The sequence below is a fragment of the Hippopotamus amphibius genome, chromosome 7, assembly GCF_030028045.1.
Source record: "Hippopotamus amphibius kiboko isolate mHipAmp2 chromosome 7, mHipAmp2.hap2, whole genome shotgun sequence".
Lineage (NCBI taxonomy): Eukaryota > Metazoa > Chordata > Mammalia > Artiodactyla > Hippopotamidae > Hippopotamus > Hippopotamus amphibius.
In genome coordinates, this window is record NC_080192.1 from 76,167,542 (window position 1) to 76,189,652 (window position 22,111).

A 22,111-nucleotide genomic window follows, 5' to 3' on the forward strand; every position below is an offset into this window, starting at 1 on the left:
GTACCTGAGGCCATGTCAGCAATGGTTATTGCCCTGGTTGATTTTTAAATACACAGCTAGAAGCAGAGAGCACACGGTCCTAATAGTTCCATGGGATTTGGCCATTTGGGAATTTTTAGTTTGTGGCTCAAATAAGTCATTTCAAAGGTAATAAACATTTGATGGGAATTCCCTGGCAGTCCAGTGGTCAGGACTCAGTGCTTTCACTGCCACCACCTGAGTTCGATCACTGGTCAGGGAACTAAGATCCCACAAACCGTGCAGTGTGACCAAAAAAAAGGTAATAAACTTTTGAATTTAGTCATATAATTAGTTATTTTGACTAGCAGCTAGTTAGTAATATTGACTCAGCTGAATTAGATGATAGTGCATGGGTTACTAGATGTACTCCCACAGCCCCCCCCACCACACCAAAGTCAATGAATCTTTTCTTTAATTGGGAATTTCAACTCTATTTTATCCTCATAGAGTTATTTTTTTATAAAAAATAATTTTAAACTTCCAGGAAGTTTGCAAGAATGATAGAGAACTCTTGTATACTTTTACCCAGATTTACCAATTTTTAATGTTTTGTCACATTTACTTTACCACATTTATTTTATTTTTCTATTCTCCCTAGCTCCTTCCCTCTACCATAACACACACATTTTTTTCTGAACTATTTGGGATTAGGTAACGTCATGCCCTTTTACCCCTTAATACGTTAGTGTGTATTTCTCAAGAACAAGGGTATCCTCTTAATATAACCACAGTAAAGTTATAAAATTCAGTAAAGTTAATATTATTATATAGTTTTATCTGCATATTTCAATTTGGTTAATTGTCCCAATAATAGCCGTTATGGCATTTTTTCCTCTAATATAGGTCCCAATTAGAATTATTGCATTTAGTTACTTCTCTTTAGTCTTTATTAATCCAGAATCATTCTCTAGCCTCTCCTATCATCTTTCATGATATTGACATTATTTAAGAGTAAGGCCAATTATGTTATGGAATGGTTCTCAACTTAGATTAGATTAGATTCAGGTTATGTGTTTCTGGCCAGAATGCTACACGGTATCACTGATGTTATGTACCTCTCAGGGCAGCCCATCCAAAGGCACATGATGTCCACGTGCCCTCATTAGTGATGTTAATTTAGATCACCTGGTCATTGTGGGTTACTATTTTCTGCCTTACAAAAAAAAAAAAAGAAGAAGAAGAAGGCCAAATAGAGTTTTGTGGAGCACAGACTGATATTCATTGGTGACTCCTTTTCTGATAGCTTTTGTTCAAAACCTCCTAAATGTTTTTTAATGAAAAATAGCTTTAAAATGTACCTGAGCAAGAAGGCGGCTTTGGAGCAATGCAACCAGAGTGTCCATTGCATAAGGCCAGGTCTACCCTGGAGCGGAGCTGGCCCAGTTGTTGCTGCCATCCTTGGGAATCAGGGCTGGGATTTCGTATGCTAACTCTATTCCAGGGGTCGGTGTGGATTCACTAGTTGAGGAAGGATTGCGTTGTGCAGAACAGCAGTGACAAGCTGATAGCCTGGCTTATCAGGATGCTGAAAGGCAAGGAGGCAGACACACTTCAAGAACCTTATTTTAAATCATTATTTGTAGGAATTGGGTTATCCTTCCTGTTGTTCAATAAGAATATTTTATCTCAGGAAATTCACAGTGATGAAAAGTCTGGGCTGCGAGATTTCTATACTATGTCACTGGAACCATTTATAACGGAAGAAAAAGGTTAGGGCAGAGGAGGACTGAATTCTTTCTCAGGTGTCATGATTTAGGGTCAGACAACCCTAAGTTTCTATTTATTCAAAGTCTGCTGCTTGCCTCTACCAGCCACATGATTGGAAACACTGAAGTTCTCTGAGCCCATTTCCTTATCTTTCCAAATGGGATTTAAAACAAAATCCCCATAAGATCGTGGTGTAGATTAAATATGATAATGTACATCATTTTGAAGACTGGATTCTTCAAAGTCCCAAAGGGTAAGAATTTGAGGAGGGTCACACCGGCCAACGAGGTCATCTTGGCAGCCCCCAGACCCTTATCCCTACCCCCTGGGCAGGGGTGGGGTGGGGGGTGGCACACGTGTGCTAGGGATGTAAGGATTCTCCTTAACTCCGAGTAGTTCTTCTTTGTTTTCATAATAGGAATTCTTTCTAAAAAGTAGTGTTTGTTTTCTTTTTTTTTTTTAAGCTCTTTCTTGGAATATATTTGCTTTACACTCTTGTATCAGTTTTTGAGGTACACCAAAGTGAGTCAGCTGTATTTATACATACATCCCTATATCCCCTCCCTCCCGCGACTCCCTCCCCCTCTCCCTGTCCTGGCCCTCTAAGGCATCTCCCATCATCAAGTTGATCTCCTTTTCTTATACAGCAACTTCCCACTAGCTATCTGTTTTACACTTGGTAGTGTAAATATGTCTATGCTACTCTCTCACTTCGTCCCAGCTTCCCCTTCGCCCCCCACCCCAGCCCCGTGTCCTCAAGTCCATTCTCTACTTCTGTATCTCCACTCTTGCCTGTCACTGGGTTCATCAGTACCATTTCTTCAGATTCCATATATATGTGTTAGCATACAGTATTTGTTTTTCTCTTTCTGGCTTAAATAGGTAGAGTCAGTTTATGGTAGAAAATGTGTAATCACATGTAAAGAATATGTTAAAAATCAAACCAAACATTTAGTCCAATAAGCAAACAAACAACATAAAGCTGGTTTTCATGTGTGTGTGTGTGTGTGTGTGTGTGTTTTAAAAAATGTTTTCCCTTTCTTTAGCCATTTAAAAGAGACATGGACTCAAGATGAAAATCAGGAGCAGTTTCTTTGCCACCTGAAAGCACATGGGACTTTGCCAAGGCTGGGGTGTGAGCTGGGGCAGGGATGCTGGGCTGGACATTCACGTGGTGGGAGCCCAGTAGGGACGAGCACATTTCTGTCTCAAAATAGGGGGTCCAAGTGCAGTCGTTACTGCCGGGGAAGTGTCCATGTCAAAACCTCCCCCCCAATATTTATAATCCCTTTTAAATTGGAAAATATCATAAATTTCAGCTAGGATAAATGACAAAATATGTGAACCTTAACACCGATATTTCCTTTTCCTGTTATAATAATCTCTGCATATAACTAAAAGACAAGAAAACTTCTTGTTTCTTTTTTTTTCCTTTTTTGTTTTACATTTTAGGGACACTGTGGGGTGCTTAATATTAGATGAAAAGCTGAGGCTGAGAATTCATATTTCCTTTCACTTTCACAATTTAAGGATTTTCTTTTTTTAATTAATTTTTATTGCAGTATAGTTGATTTACAATGTTGTGTTAGTTTCCACTGTACAGCAAAGTTAATCGGTTATACATGTACATCCACTCTTTTTTAGATTCTATTCCCATATAGGCCATTACAGAGTTTTGTTTTGTTTTGTTTTTAATTTTTGGCTGCCTTGGCTGTTTGTTGCTGCCTGCAGGCTTTCTCTAGTTGTGGCGAGCAGGAACTACCCTTCATTGCAATGGGCTTCTCATTGTGGTGGCTTCTCTTGTTGTGGAGCACGGGCTCTAGGCCCAAGGGCTTCCGTAGTTGTAGTACATGGGCTCAATAGTTGTGGCTCATGGGCTTTAGAGCACAGGCTCAGTAGTTGTGGTGCACGGGCTTAATTGCTCCGTGGCATGTGGGATCTTCCCGGACCAGGGATCAAACCCATGTCCCTTGCATTGGCAGGCAGATTCTTAACCACTGCGCCACCAGGGAAGTCCCCATTACAGAGTATTGACTGGGAGTTTCTGGGTTGGTGAACATATGGAGATGCAGGGAGAGTGGGAAGCCTGGAGAGGGTGTAGCGGCTCCTCGACATTTCCCCACACCTTACCCTACATGTCTCTTCCATCTGGCTGTTCTTGAGTTCGTTGGTCTGGGGCTTGGATAGTCTTTTTTAATCCCCTTTATTGCTGGGACGAGCGACCTCTGGAGTCTGGATTCCTCTACCAGAAGTCAAGTCGGAGGCTCTGGAGAGGGAGCACCGAGTCCAGGACACTAGACCACTAGAGAGTCTTCAGCCAGAGGGAAGATTAACCGCAGAGAATTCTCGTGGATCCCTCCATCAGAGTCTAAGACCCGGCTTCACCCAACTGCCTGCAACTGCCGTGCTGGATACCTCACACCAAACTACAAACAAGACGGGAACACAAACCCACCCATCAGCACACAGACTACCTAAAGCCATATTAAGCTCACAGATACCCTAAGACACACCACCTGACACGGCCCTGCTCATCAGAGGGAAAAGACTCAGACCCACACACCAGAAAGTAGGCATCAGACCCCCCTCCCATCAGGAAGCCTACTCAAGACACTGGGCCAACCCCATCATAGGAGGCAGAGAACAGAAACCAGAGGAATTACTGCTAGGCAGCATAGGGAAAGGAAACAGCAAATACTATAAATTAGACAAAATGAGAAAACAAAGACACACCTTGCAGGCAAAGAAGCAAGATAAAATCCCACAAGACCAAATAAATGAAGAGGAAATAGGCAAACTGCCTGAAAAAGAATTCAGAGTAATGATAGTAAAGATGGTCCAAAATCTTGAAAGCAAAAAGAGTGTTGAGTAGAGTTCCCTGTGCTATACGGTAGGTCCTTATTATCTATTTTATACATAGTAGTGTGTATACTAGCAATGATTTTCTATCTCCAAGTATTATAGAAGGAAATATGACTAAAATAAATAAGGGAGTCAGATGGTAGGAAGTGTCCAGGGAGAAGGTATTTCTAGGAACAGTGTTCCCATCAGGTTTGCTGCTGGTAATGCTGGTTAAACAAGTGTCTGCACATTCTTGTAGCTTCCCAGCTCAGCTCTAGAGCAGAGCACGGCACTGCACTCGAAGTTGGTCAACCCCAGCAGGCATCATACAGTATCCAGTGTTATCTGGTGGAGAAACCAGGGGGCATGCTGATTTCAAGCAGCCAAAGTGTTATAGCTTAGCAAAACCAACAGGATGGGGCAAGCCAAGGGAACAGGCATTGTCTTTATGTTTTATTTTAAATTTGATTCCTTACAGGGGTTGTGAAGAAGTGTGTGAGTCCCACCCATGCGCTCGTGGGCTTCAGGTATGGAGACACCAAGGTCGTGCCCATCTCGTTCATCATGCCTGTGGGGGGTGCCATGCCCTGCCCACTGCTCCAGGTACCTGCTCCAGCCATCTGTTTCCAGGCACCTTTTCACCATTCCTAGAGCTCTGGATAACAGTGACCCCTGTTCCAATAGCCTCTTGCCTAGCAATTTCTTTGTCCCTGACCCTGATCTGTTAACACCCTGTTAATTAGCTCAGGACAGCACAGACCTGCTTGCGTTGCCGCTTAAGGCCCTTGTTGCTTTACAGACAATAGATGGTCGGCGGGGTGGGAGGGGGAGTTGCTGTAACTGCTGGTGCTCTTGAAGCTTTCATTGCAGTGGATTATACTAAAAGAGATTGAATAACAAGAGTAGAGGTAGCGCTTTCTTTGATATTGTAGTCAGTTGATGTCAGACCTTGATGCCATGATGCAACTCCCCCTGAATGCATTCCAAGGGTAAGGCAGGCTGACGTGTTCTCATCTGCTTATAAATTCATCAGAGCTGTGCTGTGTCTGGCACATCCTCCTGTGCTATCCTCATCCTGGAACGAAGGCCAGAGAGTAGACAGAAAGCCTCCCTAAAGCTCCACTGCTGCTGTTTCTTGAATACATAGTGTGAACCAGGAGGAAGAGCCCCCAGGGGCGCTCATAGGAATCACGTTGGTTGTCTGTTCCCACCTCCCCTGGGCAGACCCAGAGGGCACATCAGTGCACTTTCCCCCTGATGTGGATCCTCTCCATCTGACAGAGGCCCACAGCCTTGTGTGCCCCTTCACGAGACTTTCTTACTGCTGGAATTTATCTCTTTGTGACTTTTTCCCATGGATTCCAGGTGTGAGCTTTGGAACCACATTAAACAAATCTGCTCACTTCCTCTGTCCTTGGTAGCCCTTCAGACGTAGGAGGGCACCATGCATTCTCTCCCTGGTGTCATGTCAAACAGTCCAGGTTCCTTGGTTTCCAGACCCCTCACCATCTTGCTGACTGTCCCTGAGACCCTTGTCAGGTGCAGCCCTACTAAAATGTGGCTTCCCCAAACCGATCACAAAATCCCTGCTGTGGCCAATGAGCCCAGAGAATTCTGGAGCTAGTGACTCTTTCCAACTGAGAAAAATATACATATGTGAATTCTAGCATCAGTACTTGCTAATCGTCTTGGGGTGTTTTAAAACAAGCTTGTATTAATATTGTCTGTAAGATCAATAAGCAAAATATTTGCTATGAAAGATGTTCTCATCTACAGGTTGGAGATTATGTGTTTGCCAAAATTGTGATACCCAAAGGATTTGACTTCTATGTCCCCGCCATTGTTATAGCAGTTCCAAATCAAGATGTGGCTGAAGATAAATTCTACACAGTTTTAAAATGCAACAACCGGAGAGTAAGTAGACTTTCACTTAGAAAAGGACTTTCTCCTAGGCAGAAAATGGCTTCTTTTATGCCTGCCTTTCTTGCACGCAATGCCTGGCTCTTTCCTGGCACCCCCAGACGTCTCGAAAGAGTGATCTCCCTGGCTGTTTCTATTCCCCCTGCACATCCCACCCTGCCCCCACCCCCATGAATAGAGTACTATCCACTGTGCAACACAAAATCCGCCTTTGCTAAGGTTGCTGTGGCCTCTTAACTCCTCCATCAGATGCTCTTTGGGACTCTGGTTCCACATTTGGGGGCTGGGGAGGCTCACCTCAATTCTGTCTTCATCTGTGGCCTCCCCAGGTTCTTTTCTTTTTTTTTTTTTGGAGGGGGCACCCGGATCCTCCCCAGGTTCTTATAGCCCCCCTTTCTCTCTCCCTGCTGCTACTGCTGCTCTTCCCTCTGTATTTTTCCTAAAAGTTTTAGAAAAAATCATTATGAGTTTTCAAATCTGATGATGTCACTTGCCTAGCCGATCTGTCTCCTGCCCTCCCACACACATACACACTTCTCAGCAACCTCAAGGAAAAGCCCAGCCCAACCCCCGCTCAACCCCCACCTGCCCCGTGAGTTTGGCTACTGGCCCTGTGGAAGACTCACTGCTTCCTGAACACAGTGGGCTTTCCCAAGCACCTGGGTTTTACCCCTTCCCAGACCACCCTCCCAATCTTTTTTTTTTTTTATTAAAAAAACTGCTGTCACCTGAAGATGCTGCCCGATTTCCACTGAGGCCCTCAGGTTCCCCTGCACACTGTCCTGCCTTCCTCCCGCACGGACTCCCTCACCAATCTCCCAACTCCTTAAAGGCAGGGACTGGGTCCTATCCATCTTTGCATCCCTGGTACCGCTGCTGATGAAGAGCAAGTTCTCACAGTTGCTCTATAAGGTACTTGAATGAATGATGTTTCTAATGGAAGTAACGTTGTTTTGATGGCCCATTTAATATGCCTGGAAAATGGGTTGGCAAGCAAAACACTGCAAACAAAACAATCATGCTGACTTATTCCACACTTACTATGTGGCACAGGCACTAACCCAAGTGCCTCACACACAGTGAACAGTTGGATGCTCAGAACTCTGTGAGGTATGTACTCTTATTCCCATTTTCAGATAAGGAACCTGAAGCAGAGAGGTGAAGTCACACCCAGGGTGAGCGTTAGAACAGGCATTTGAACTCAGGCTGTCTGGTTCCATGGCCTGCGCTCTAAGTGTCTGTGCCCACCTGCCTAGTAAACAGAATAAAAATATCTAGTCAATTCTTGACTGTAGCACAGGGTATGTCCATCAGGGAAGGGGTCATGGTGAATGAATTTTAGGATGAAGGGATGAAATGTAGGGTGGATGAGTGAAGGCCATAGGAGCCAGTGGCCCCGGGGGTACTGTATCCAATCCGACAGAACCAGAGTGAGAAAGGGCACCTTCTGATCATCCCAGGAAAATTCCTGAGAGATAATGGACTTTCCTGGAGCTGTTTGGATGATAGTGAAGGAGCCTGGAAGGGCAGCGGCTGGGAAACATCTCTGCCAGGTAGCCCTGCTCTGGGGACATCTACCAGGCAAGAGAGGAAAAAGCAAATTAAGGGACATTTGAAGAGATGCCCCTGGGCAGGTCCCAGGTGTGGGGAGAGATGAAGCAGTGACCCAGGAGCCCTGGAAGAGCCTCGGAGCCCAGGAAGAACCTTGAAAGTTACCTACAGGGCAATGGGGACCTGTATTAGATGGCGTGGTCTGGGGAATGGACCCTGAGGACAATTCTGATAGAAATTCTGGGAGACTTGGGGGCTGATGGTGGGACATTCAGCATGGGGTGGTGGTGATAGTTTATAAGTCCAGGAAAGAGATGGCCAAGGCTGGAATTAAGATAGGAAGGTAGTTATAGGAAGGAGTGTGTGTGTGTGTACACATGCACATGCGCTCACGCTTGCATCTTAAGGGGATGGACTTGGCAAATGATTCAGGATGTGGAGAAATGACAAAAAGGACTCAGTGGTGACTTTTATTCAGCATAAAATCATCAAGCTAGACTCTGCATTTAAATTGCCCTCTTCAGTATCACCAGAATAGGATAATAGCTAGTAGCTATTACAGTGAGTTGAGCTAGAATAAAATTACATCTGAATTGTGGACATTTCTGATTTAAATTGAATGAACTCTTTTGGTATTACTACAGGAATTTTGCCCTCGGAGTGCACTTATTAAGATCAGCCAAAACAAATATGCTATCTCTTGCTCTCATATTAATTCACCCCCGATTCAAGAGGATTCAAAAGTGTAAGTGGACCCAACTTTTTACTTTCTGAATTTTATTTATATCTTTGCACTTTTAATCTGTTTCTGGGTTGAGATCCACAATCTCTAAATACGGGGTGAAAAGCGAAGGTGGAGGATTTCCTACTAAAATGCAGGTCTATGATGGTCTTTCCTTCAACATCACACCTTTTACCTACTGCTTATTTATCTGGTTCTGATCTCAAACTCAAAATTATGTATTTTACTGATCCTTCAGCAAAGCTTTCAATCCTGTCATGAATCTGAAGGAATTATTTTCCTTTTATTGGTAAGGATTCAAAACTTTCTAATGAAGTCTCACTATAAAGCACAGGTTAGATTAAGTTGCAGTTGGGACCAGGCACCAGTCGCCTCTCCCCATGGGCGGTGAGAGTGAGGTGCTGGCCCTGGCTTACCTGTGCCCAGGTGAGTGTGGATGAGTGGGTGGGTGGTGGTTTCCAGGGATGTCAGTGGGGTGAACACATTATCATCTGAGGCAGCAGGATTGCTAAAAGCTGAAAAGGTGGATTAAAGCAAAATCAGTAAGAAAAAGCTGAGGCCTGAAAAGCAGGCAAGAACCAAAGTCTGTGGGGCCAACAAGGGGCATCAAAGTTGGAGCCCTAATCCAAAGTTAGTAGACAGAAATCATAATGATCAGAGCAGATATAAATGAAATAGAAACATAGAAAATAATAGCAAAAATCAATACAACTAAAAGCTGGTTCTTTGAGAAGATAAATAAAATTGATAAACCTCTAGCAAGACTCATCAAGAAAAAGAGGGAGAGGACTCAAATCAATAAAATCAGAAATGAAACAGGAGAAGTTACAACGGACACCACAGAAATAAAAAGCACCATAAGAGACTACTACAAACAACTCTATGCCAATAACGTGGACAACCGGGATGAAATGGACAGATCCTTAGAAAGGTATAACCTTCCAAGATTGAATCAGAAAGAAATAGAAAATATGAACAGACCAATCACAAGTAAGGAAATTGCAACTGTGATTAAAAATCTCCCAACAAACAAAAGTCCAGGACCAGATGGCTTCACAGGTGAATTGTATCAAACATTTAGAGAAGAGCTAACATCCGTCCTTCTCAAAGTCTTCCAAAAAATTTCAGTGGAAGGAACACTCCCAAACTCATTCTCTGAGGCCACCATCACCCTGATACCAAAACCAGAGATACTACAAAAAAAGAAAATTACAGACTGATATCACTAATGAATTTAGATGCAAAAATCCTCAAAAAAATACTAGCAAACAGAATCCAACAGCACATTAAAAGGATCATCCACCATGATCAAGTGGGGTTTATCCCTGGAATGTAAGGGTTCTTCAATATACGCAAATCAGTGTGACACACCATATTAACAAATTGAAGGATGAAAACCACATGATCATCTCAATAGATGCAGAAAAAGCTTTTGACAAAATTCAACACCCATTTATGATAAAATCTCTCCAGAAGGTGGGCATAGAGGGAACCTACCTCAACATAATAAAGGCCATATATGACAAACCCACAGCAAACATCATTCTCAATGGTGAAACACTGAAAGCATTCCCTCTAAGATCAGAAACAAGACAAGGATGTCCACTCTCCCCACTACTATTCAACATAGTTTTGGAAGTCCTTGCCACAGCAATCAGAGAAGAAAATGATATAAAAGGAGTCCAAATTGGAAAAGAAGAAGTAAAACTATCACTGTTCGCAGAGGACATGATACTATACATAGAAAATCCTCAAGATGCCACCAGAAAACTACTTCAGCTAATCAATGAATTTGGTTAAGTTGCAGGATACAAAATTAACACACAGAAATCTCTTGCATTTCTGTACACCAACAATGAAAGATCAGAAAGAGAAATTAAGGAAACAATCCCATTCACCATTGCAACAAAAAGAATAAAATACCTAGGAATAAACTTAACTAAGGAGGTAAAAGACCTGTCCTCAGAAAACTATAAGACACTGATGAAAGAAATCAAAGATGACACAAACAGATGGAGAGATATACCATGTTCTTGGATTGGAAGATTGAACATTGTGAAAATGACTATACTACCCAAAGCAATCTACAGATTCAAAGCAATCCCTGTCAAATTACCAATGGCATTTTTTACAAAACTAGAACAAAAAAATCCTAAAATTTGTGTGGAGACACAAAAGACCCTGAATAGCCAAAGCAATCTTGAGGGAGAGAAATAGAGCTGCAGGAATCAGACTCCCTGACTTCAGACTATACTACACAGCTACAGTAGTCAAGATAATATGGTACTGGCACAAAAGCAGAAATACAGATCAATGGAACAGGATAGAAAGGCCAGAGATAAACTATGGTCAACTAATCTATGACAAAGGAGGCAAGGATATACAATGGAGAAAAGGCAGCCTCTTCAATAAGTGGTGCTGGGAAAACTGGACAGCTATATGTAAAAGAATGAAATTAGAACACTCCCTAACACCATACACAAAAATAAACTCAAAATGGATTAAAGACCTAAATGTAAGGCCAGACACTATAAAACTCCTAGAGGAAAACACAGAAGAACACTCTTCAACGTAAATAACAGCAAGATCTTTGTTGATCCACCCCCTAGAGTAATGGAAATAAAACAAAAATAAATAAGTGAGACCTGATTAAACTTCAAAGCTTCTGCACAGCAAAGGAAACTATAAGCAAGACAAAAAGACAACCCTCAGAATGGGAGAAAATATTTGCAAACAAATCAACAAAGGATTAATCTCCAAAATATATAAACAGTTCATGCAGCTCAATATCAAAAAAACAATCCAATCAAAAAATAGGCAGAAAACCTAAATAGGCATTTCTCCAAAGAAGACATACGGTTGGCCGAGAGGCACAGGAAAAGCTGCTCAACGTCACTAATTATTAGAGAAATGCAAATCAAAACTACAATGAGGTATCACCTCACACCGGTCAGAATGGGCATCATCAGAAAATCTACAAACAGTAAATGCTGGAGAGGGTGTGGAGAAAAGGAAATGCTCTTGCATTGCTGGTGGGAATGTAAATTGATGCAGTCACTATGGAGAACAGTATGGAGGTTCTTTGAAAAACTAAAAGTAGAGTTACCATATGACCCAGCAATCTCACTACTGGACATATACCCAGAGAACACCATAATTCAAAAAGACACATGCACTCCAATGTTCATTGCAGCACTATTTACAACAGCCAGGACATGGAAGCAACCTAAATGTCCATCAACAGATGAATGGATAAAGAAGATGTGGTACATACATACAATGGAATATTACTCAGCTGTAGAAAGGAACAAAATTGGGACATTTGTAGAGACATGGATGGACCTAGAGCCTGTCATACAGAGTGAAGTGAGTCAGAAAGAGAAAAACAAATATCGTATATTAACACATATATGGGGAATGTAGAAAAATGGTACAAATCAACCGGTTTGCAAGGCAGAAATAGAGACACAGATATAGAGAACAAACATATGGACACCAAGTTGGGAAAGGGGCGGGGGTGGGAATGAATTGGGAGATTGGGATTACCATATATACATTACTAATAACAAAAAAAATATCAAATTGTAAAAAAAAAAAGTTGGAGCCCTGAACTTGGAGGTGAAGGTGGATTTTGAGCACGGGTTGGGGAGTCTTTGCATGCCAACTTCAATCTCCCGACGGACTCACCTTGTGCTTCACAGACAGAAACCACCAAACATTCTCTCCCTGCGCTGCTTTCCCCATCTCTGGGCTTGTGGAAGCCTGGATCTTTCCCCCTCATGTCAGAGTCCCTTCTCATTCAAGGCTGATTCATCCACCTGTCCCCTCAGCCCGGGTTCTTGCTCTGTTAGTTACCCTGGACTCTCCTCCTCTCTCTCCCTAGCTCCTCTCCAGTGATTCCTTCACCTCTGCAAAAACCCAAAATTGCCTTTTACTGTTTGCATGCATGCACACACGTGTGCACACATGATCCTAAATAACTAGACCTCCCCGGGTTCTGCCATGTGACCCAGCACCCACCTCTCCCTTGCCCACCCAGATCTGAAACTGCACAACTCATCCTGGGAATCGAACCCAGCCAAAATCCAGATTGGGACTTGAACCCACTGTATTTTAATTGAGTCCTGGCCTTAGGACTTAATGAGGCTCAGGCTGTGTATGTTTCATCACAGAAAGCATTCAGTAAAGAGACAAAGTGATAGGTAAAAAGTGGATTTATTTAGAGAGAAACACATTCCGTAAACAGCTTACAAATATTTCTCAGTTCTGCTGCACAAGTACTCTTATTTCCTGAGGCATCTGCCTTCAGCCTCTGGCTGCCTTGCAGTCCCGCTATCTGGCCTAAAGGCTGAGCAAAGGAATCTCCCTCACACCCAAATCTGCTCTTGCCCCTCCCCCACTTAGCCCTCCCCCACCCCTCCCATGCCTCCTCTTCCTAGCTTAGCCTCTCTTGGCCTGAACCAAGCCTGTCTACCTGGCCTGGTCTACCCTAGCCACTTCCCAACCAACCTCCCAAAAGCCCCTCTGCACACTAACCATGCTAAACTTGTAAACTAACCATAAAAAAAAAAAAGCTTGCAGTTTTTTCCCCATGTTGTGCTTTTTCAAGGGTCTGTGCCTTTGCATAGGCTAAGTATCCCCTCCCTGGAATGCTATTCTTGCCTTTGGCCACCTGGGGAACTCCGACATTGAACTCAAGCCTCCCATCACCACTGTGTGACTTTCCAGGACTCCAGTCCTAATGTGGTAAGGTGATCACACTGCATCCTATAGATGTTTTCATTATAGGAATTTTGCCTTGCATTGGGCCACGTGCTTTCATGACCATCACTCCTAGTAAGCATGAGTCCTTGAAAGCAGGGGCCAGGTTCTATCCACTTCTAAATTCTAGTTGCCAGAGACCAGCCCACAGGATGTGCGCAAGAATGACTTGAAGAATGAACCAATGAACAAACAAATACTAGGGGATGCCCAGTAAGGCTTCCTGAGGGGTATGTAGTTCCACAGAGAAGCTTTTATTAAGTATGATTGTTGAAAATATATGCTACAATCCTTCAGTCTTTTTCTAGATGAATATATCATTTTAAATAATAGTACTTTTTTTGCTGATCTCAAAATCCTACTCAAACAATATGATATCCAAATTACAGTACATTAGAAAGGACTATGGATACATGTGTCTAGGTATTGACCATTTTCACTAAACTCAGTATTTATCAATCACTATTTTAGAATTAAAATTCAATTCTTTCTACATTGAGAAAAACTTTTAATTATTCTCTTTTAATTACCCAGGCCTTATTTAAAACTCTCTGTTGCTAGTTACCTACCCCAGCTTCTGGGGCTTTACACAGCAGAAGGTTCATTGACTCCCTTGTCTCCCATTGTAATTTCCACTGTTTTGTTGCTCTAGCTGCCTCTCTGCTAGCAAGAGACTTCATTTAATTCTCCTAAGCAGAGGTCACATCCAGGCCGCTAAGTTCAGAGCTTAACCTGTCTCTGTTTCCATAATCAGCGTTGGCAGATGTGAGCACGCAGAATGAAGGCATAGGTCTTATTTTGTACCTATACTGGGATTTCCTTCTGGTAGATCCTTTCTCATCAGAAACCCTTTCTCACTTTCTAAATGTGCAGCCTCCCTTTGGTTGTTCTTTAGTATATCATCACACCATTACACCAAATAAGACCATTAAAAAAAAGAATCATGCGCTTTCTTCATGGGCTAATTAAAGAAATGTGCTATAGGTTACAACTCCAATGTGACATCATTTTACTAAATTTAATTTTAAAATATTGAATCCACTATAATCATCCATTTGGGGTTGATAAGGCAAAGGGGTACATGGCCCCAAGCAGCTGTGGACCAGGATGCTGTGGACCAGGATGCCAGACATCAGCTTTCCGCCCTCTGCCCCTCCTCTCTTTCCTCCTTCTTGGGGTCTTCAGTTTCAGTTGACTGAGAGTATTTTCTGCAAGCCTCTCCTCTGGTTCCTAATGAGTGTGGTATATACAGTGAAAGGCAGGAAGGAAAGTATTTGGAAGGTGAACAGTTCAAAATTGATTGAATATGGCCATGGCTGATGCAAATTTTACATTTAATTCAAAATTTGACACAAATGATTCTTGAAAACTTATAGTAAGGTTGGCTTGCAAAGTATTAATGTTATCCACTCTGCTAAATTCCAAATAACTAGTCCTTAAAGGAGAGAGGTTTAGTATCACCATATTTGTGATGTAAAATCAGTGAGGCTGTTTCAATTCTCTTTCCTTTGCAATCTGATGATTGCATTCTCTGACAGCACCACCGAGAGAGGGGTGTCTGGTGGAGAGAAATGACTGCTCTTGCCTTCCCTTACCTTCAGTAAAGTCCCTGAGCTTTTTCTACATTTTGTGGCATCAGAGATGTCTGTTCTGAGCAAAAGTGTTCCCTAACCTGTCAGTAGTTTTCTCCATTTAGGGAACACACATATAATTTCTCCTAACTCCAAAAAGCAAGTGGACCAGAAGGACTTTTCCCCCATTTTGGCATCCTCCCTCCTCGCCAGGCAGGAGATTCACAGCCCAAGTTCTTCCCTAACTACCTTCCCTGGGGTCCTGTTCACATCAGAAGGCTGTGGCCTCTGGCTCCTTCAAGGGAAGCGTGCCTGGTGGGCTTAATGTTCTGACTTCCAGTTTTCTCCAATGAAAGGAAATGCCTCTACCAGGTGTTACTCAACCACCCACAGGTGGGGACCACGTGCTCCTCTGGGCAGGGAGCCTCGGACAGCTGAATCCACACTGCTGGTGCCATGTAACTGACTGGAAACCCCTTCCAGCAGAGCTGGAATCCATCCTCCCTTCCTTCTTTACAGAGCAAGGCTTGGGCAAATTATCTTCAACGCTCCTCTTTAAGAAGGTTCACCGTAGAAGGCATTTGATTTCTTAAAAAAATTAGCAACATTCTAAATGGGGTCACAAGTAAGCCAGAGTGGACTAATCATTTTCTCTGTGCCCAGGAAAAATCACTGGGCATCTGAAGGAGGTTGTTGGGCAGTGAGATTCTGAAGGCAAGAGTGTTCTTCCCTTGATGCGTGATTATAACCATGTGGTCTTGGGGGCGTGGCTGGATAGGAGAATCCTGGAAGGGAGACCCCCCTCCCAGGGTTCAGATGTGGTTTGTCTGGGTCTGCGGCCAGCTCTTAATTCCTGTTACACAAAATATTAGCCTCTTGTGATCTTTCTTTGAGCGGTTTAGTAATTTTCCATCACACTATTTGGATTTAGGACTCTGCCCCCAAAGAAATGATAATTTCCGTATTGTTGAACCCTCCTCCCCGATCCCTGTGGTGTGGCCTCACATTGCCTTTCTTACAGCAGGGATATTAAGTCACTGATTAAAACTTCAAGATTCAGAGCTGCCTCTGACATCACATGAGATGAATCACTTCCCATCGTCTCGCTTGATCACTACTATTTTTCCCTGAGAAGGAGCTGTGCCTCTGAAATCATTAAGCCTGTGTGTGTCATTAGGTCCCTCAGTCCCTTCTGGACAGATCAGGAGCCTCGTTTCCCAAGGCTCGGAAAACAAGCAGCTCAGCCACAACCCTGTCTGTAGTGTCGTACCTTATCTAGAGGGACAGGTGCCATTGCCTGTGCTCCGAAGGTGGGCTAGTACTTGGGACAAGAAGGCAGAGAGTTGTGGAGACTCGTTACCCCTCAGGGCCAGTGGGAGCAATTTGGATGACAACAGCCTTTTCTTATCAGTGTCTCCGTTTTCTGCCCCTTCCGTTGTTAAAACTCAGGGGTCTCCTGGTCCTCATCAAACATCTATTCATTGCCTACCCCAGAGGTCCTCCTGCTCTTCATGTTCTAAAGATGGCTTTGCTGACAGAGACACACTTAGGGCAGGATAGACAGGAGGCCTCAGGGAATCAGCAAGAATGTGGGTGAGCTGACAATGCCTGGTCAGGTGAATGTGGTGGGTTTGACCCGAGGGGAGTGTGGACAGCATGCTCAGAACTCTTCCCCGAAGTGGAACCAGCTGCTCTGAAGAGCCAGTGAAGGCACAGTGCCTGGCTCCCCTCTCCTCCCCACCCCACCCCCCCAACTACAGTGTTGGGCTATTTGGCATGTTATTTAACCAACTCTGTAGCCTAAAATAATTAATTGGCACTAAATTTAACTTGGTTTTGGCATGAGAGAGGGCAAAAGAAAGCCACTTGGCAGGGCCCTTCCAGGTGTGCTGATGGAGAATGTCCGCTGTCTGAAGTCAGGAGTGTGGCTGTCCTTCCCCTTCCCAACAGAGCAGAGTGAGGGTGCATGGTGTGGGGACGTGGATAAGAGCTTTCACATCAGATTCACACCTACCCTCCTCCCCCATTCCATGAGGGGACATTTCCCTGTGGAATATCTTGAACTTGGTCGACATCAGTCATTCTGGAGAGTATAGTAAGGTAGCCCAGCAGCATTTGCTTGGTTGATGTAAAGGCTTTTCTTTATCAAAATCCTGGCTCATTTTTATTCTAATCATGACAACTTATATTGTTTTATTCTTATTCCAAAAGTAATGCATAGTTAATATAATTGAGGAATTAAAAGCAAAAAAATAAAAGGAATATAAAAACCATCCACAGTTCCACATTTCAAAAGTCACCACCATTTACATTGTGATGTATATCCTTCTAGAGTATTTTCTCTGCTATGTTGATTCTTTTCCCTCAAGATAGAAACCTTTGTTTCTCTTTATCATTTATAACAGTTGAAAAAGGATGTCTTTTTTTTTTTTTTTTTAATTTATTTGTTGGCTGCATTGAGTCTTCATTGCTGCACACGGGCTTTCTCTAGTTGCTGTGAGTGGGGGCTACTCTTCATTGTGGTGCACAGGCTCCTCATTGTAGTGGCTTCTCTTGTTGTGGAGCACAGGCCCTAGGCGCGTGGGCATCAATAGTTGCAGCACATAGGCTCAGTAGTTGTGGCTCACGGGCTCTAGAGCACAGGCTCAATAGTTGTGGCACCCGGGCTTAGTTGCTCTACGGCATGTGGAATCTTCCCAGGGCAGGGCTCAAACCCACGTCCCCTGCATTGGCAGGCAGATTCTTTACCACAGCGCCACCTAGGAAGTCTGAAAAAGGATTTCTTAATGTGGAGAAAGTGACAGTTCTACTGGAATCCATTTCTCTGAGACAATTATTAAGAGATTGGTGCAAAGGTTTCCAATTATCCCATGTGTTCACAATCTTAATAACAGAAAGTGTGTGACACACATTCTGTTTTGCAACATTTTTTCTACTTAATATGTTATTTGCATCTTTGCATGACAAGGGCACCTCTTATTTCTTTATTGCCTGCTTCGAATTTAATTGTCCAGGTGGTCCATAACTTATGTGACCAACCGCCTACTAAGGGAGGGCTGGACACACGTTGCCTCTTGGTCTTTTGTGCTCTTCTTCTTGGGTTCCTTCCAAGATCATCTCCTAGTGTCCTTCAGCGGGTCGGGTAGGCCTCTCCTCTACCTGACTCTTTGGGTGCCTTTAGTAAACCTGGAAGCTCTCTTCTTCCCACCCCTTCCTTGATACTCCTCTGTCTGAGAGCTTATAGGTTATAGGCTAGACTGCGACCAACCATAATACATGGGAAATAGAGAAAACCCCTGAAAAGGAAATAGTATGTACCAACTTAGTCTGCTCTGGAGAGAGGTAGAGATTTGAGGGAGAGTTGATGGTAATGTGGTGGATACAATTTTAGATTTCAAAGAACAAAGTTGGTGATTATAACCTTGCAGTGTGATTTCAAGATGAGTCTCTGAGACCTTGACTTCACAGAACTACCTATCCACACAGGCGCTGACGTTATATTTAAAGATAACCTTGTTGGTGGCCTCCTGGGAAGCTTTTTTCCAACACTCCTGCTATTGCTCAAGCCAACTTTTTATTGTAGTAAAATATACATAACATAAAATTAACCATTTTTAAGCACGCAGTTCAGCAGTGTTACATAAGTACATTCATATTGTTGGGCAACCATCACCACCATCCATCTCCAGAGCTTTTTTCAATTTCTCAAATAGAAACTGCACCCACGAACACTGGCTCCCCACTCTGTCTTCCCCTAGGCCTCTGGCAGCCACTGTTTTATGTCCTGTCTCTGGGATTTTGACCACTTTAGGTACCCCAGCTAGGTGGACCCATACTGTTTGTCGTTCTGTGACTGGCCTATTTCACTTAGCTTAATGTCCGTCCATGTTACAGCAAATGCCAGAATTTCTTCCCTTTTTAAGGCTAAACAATATTCCATTGCATGTATATACCATATTTTGTTCATCCATTTATCTGTCAGTGAACACTTGGGCTTCTTTTACCTTTCAGCTATAGTGAATAATGCTGCTATGAACATCAGTGTGCAGTGATTCTTATGAGTATATACCCATAAGTGGAATTTCTGGATTATATAATTCTATTTTTAGTATTTTAAGGAACTGCCACACTGTTTCCCACAGCAGCTGTACTGTTTCACATTCCCATCAGTACACAAGGATTCCAACTTCTCTACATCCTTGCCAACACTAACTTCTTGATTTTTTTCCTTCTTTTTCTGGCAGTAGCTATCCTAATGGATATGAAGTGGTCAGGCCAATTTTTAAATCTCTCTTGGAAATTACCTCCTGAGTCCTTGAGCCAATCCTTGAAAAGTATCACATGTGGTGAATCTTGATCCTTTGAAGAGGAATTTGATTGATGGAATTTTCCATTTAAAAATAACCAAAAATCTTTTCCCACTCTACTAATTTTTTTTCTTGACAATTTCCAAAAGGATCTGAAGCAGCCATGGTCAGAGTTTCTCAGAGTGAAAGCTGGGTGATCAAAGTAGCAGATACTGATTATGGGAACAAAATAAGGTTGAACACCAGGCAGCTGGTGTCCTTGCTTTACCTAAAAAGCCCCAAAAAAGGTGAGTTCCAGAAATGGTGTGTCATGATGGCCTGGCTGGGATGGGGTCATAGTGTTCCCAAGATGCCTTCTTTGAAGGACAACACTTCCAGATAAATAAACTGCCCAATATATTTTCTTTTACTTTTTTATACCTTTTGACCAATCTCCCATTTCTCCCACCTCTCCAGCCCCTGGCAATCACCATGCTATTCTCTGTTTCTATGAGTTTTGCTCTTTTCAGATTCACATAAGAGTGAGATCATACAGTATTTGTCTTTCTCTGTCTGGCATATTTCAGTTAGCATAATGCCCTCAAGGTCCATCCATGTTGTCACAAATGGCAAATTTCCTTCTTTCTTATGGCTAAGTAATATTCCATGTATATCACATTTTCTTTATCCATTCATCCAGTGATGGACACTTAGGTTGTTACCATGTCTTGACTATTGTCAGTAATGCTGCAATGAACATGGGAGTATAGATATCTCTTCAAGATACTGATTTCATTTCCTTTGGATATATACCCAGAAGTGGAATTGCTGGATCAAATGGTAGTTCTAAAATTTTAATTTTTTGAGGAACCTCCATACTGTTTTCCATGGTGGCTGTACCAGTTTACATTCCCACCAGCAGTGCATGAGGGTTCCTTTTCTCATCCTCACCCACACTTGTTATCTCTTGGCTTGGACTTCTCTGTAGACACAGCAGCTATCAAGACCAGGATAACCCTGATCTCTCTCTCTCTCTCTCTCTCTCTCTCTCTCTCTCTCTCTAGGGAAGACGTGGACACAAAGAACTCTACTCTCCTAATATGGCCAAACAAAGAAGTTAACACTGGGGATTTACAAGTGCTAAGACAGGAGAACCCCAGAAGGAAGAAGAAGAAAGCCACCAAGAGGCTGCCTCTCCAGGAGATGGTCTCCTCAGATTCAGATGACTCTTCCCATGGCAACAACTCCCAAGAGTCTTACCCCAAGAGACACCCCAAGCCCAAGCTGGGAGGGGGACAACATCACTTCTCTCAGGAACACCCTGAAATCTCTCTCAAGGATAGTGCACGTGAGATCACTCCCCAGTTTCTGGGCCAGTTTAGGCCCCAGCACAGCAAAAACTCTAATACCCATAAGTAACACTGACACCCACTTCCCCAGAGAAGGTCCTCGGCCCCGGGGTCTAGGAGTCAACCAGCCACACCATCGCTGCCACACCTCCACCTTGAGCAGCCCTGCCCTGCCCTCATAAATCCACTCACGGCAGCAAAGAGCTGAGGAGCATCATTGAGAAACCTGAAAGCAGTCTAGTGGCAACCATGTTTAAGAGAACCAGTGTTCCTCCCAGCTGCCCTCAGCCACCTGACACTGTGGAACTAGCCCCTCTGCTGAGGTAAGGCCACACTTCATTCCACCCCTGTCATCCCTGGTTGTGACAAAGGTAGACTTCCCTGCCATCCTCCACCTGGCTCTGTTTGAGCTTATTGGTTTTGGCTTTTCTAAACCATTCTTTGTCCTATTATTTTCCCTGTCCCCACAAAACTGATTGAATACCATCTTCTGGTAGACTCCCCACACCCAGAAGTTTAATCTGATAGATTACCATCATAAGATTTTCAATTTTTTGAAATCTGTAGTTCTAATCTTGAAATTACGTAGTTCTAATCCAAGCCTGCAGTCTTGTTTTAAATTGATTATCTCATCAGAATTAGAGATTTTATCATTAAATGTTAGGACTGAAATTAAGACCTAGTAACTTGTCTGAGAGCTGCAAGATTGAACATTGCCTATTTTATTTTCTGAAAATTTTTATTGAGCCCTCCCTAATTATTTTTGTCTGTAGTCTGTTGTAGGTACCTCTAATTGAGCGGGGAACCAGAATAAAAACTCTTACATTGGAAACATTTCAAAACTATTGGGCTATTTGTTACTGTTTTCTTTTAACACATTTTAGCAATGACGTACCAAAGTGTTACTTCAATAATTTTTTAGTAAAATTAGCATCATTAATTTTAAAAATGAAATAGTCTCCCAAATTCTCTTCTTCTAGTCAATAATAGCCCTGGGGCTAGATAATAATAGGGTACAGATTATTAATAAGAAAAATATTGGATACTTTTTGCAAATAGAAAAGATAGGGCAGCGTTGTGATATTCTAAAATTCACAACATAATTTAAAGTGGTGCTTTACATTCCCACAAGCTAGGGGGTCACCAGGGTTATGGCAAAGAATATAAAGGAGGAATCCACTTCCAAAAATATGAAAGAAGGGACATCTGCTCAGCATCAGGCTAAAAGCAGTAATGCAGGAAGGAAGGAATTGAGGAGTAAGGAAATCATCTGGAACAAGGGCAGGGACAGTGTCCCGTCACTCAGCACCCTGTCACCCAGAACCCAGGCAGGAAGGCTCTGGAGCAGTCGTCTGGGTTTGG

The 22,111-nt window shown here is 43.0% G+C and overlaps 1 protein-coding gene across 1 annotated transcript in view; it reads left to right on the forward strand.

Moving 5' to 3' along the window:
• VWA3B (von Willebrand factor A domain containing 3B) overlaps positions 1-20,929 on the forward strand; it is a 205,871-nt gene extending 184,942 nt beyond the window's left edge. Inside the window, exons 24-27 of the mRNA XM_057742507.1 lie at positions 5,048-5,172; positions 6,346-6,483; positions 8,685-8,785; positions 20,465-20,929. Of these exons, the coding sequence (XP_057598490.1) occupies positions 5,048-5,172; positions 6,346-6,483; positions 8,685-8,785; positions 20,465-20,819 (719 nt within the window). The 3' untranslated portion in view covers positions 20,820-20,929. The remainder of the gene's footprint in view (positions 1-5,047; positions 5,173-6,345; positions 6,484-8,684; positions 8,786-20,464) is intronic.
• The last annotated feature ends 1,182 nt before the right edge of the window (positions 20,930-22,111 follow it).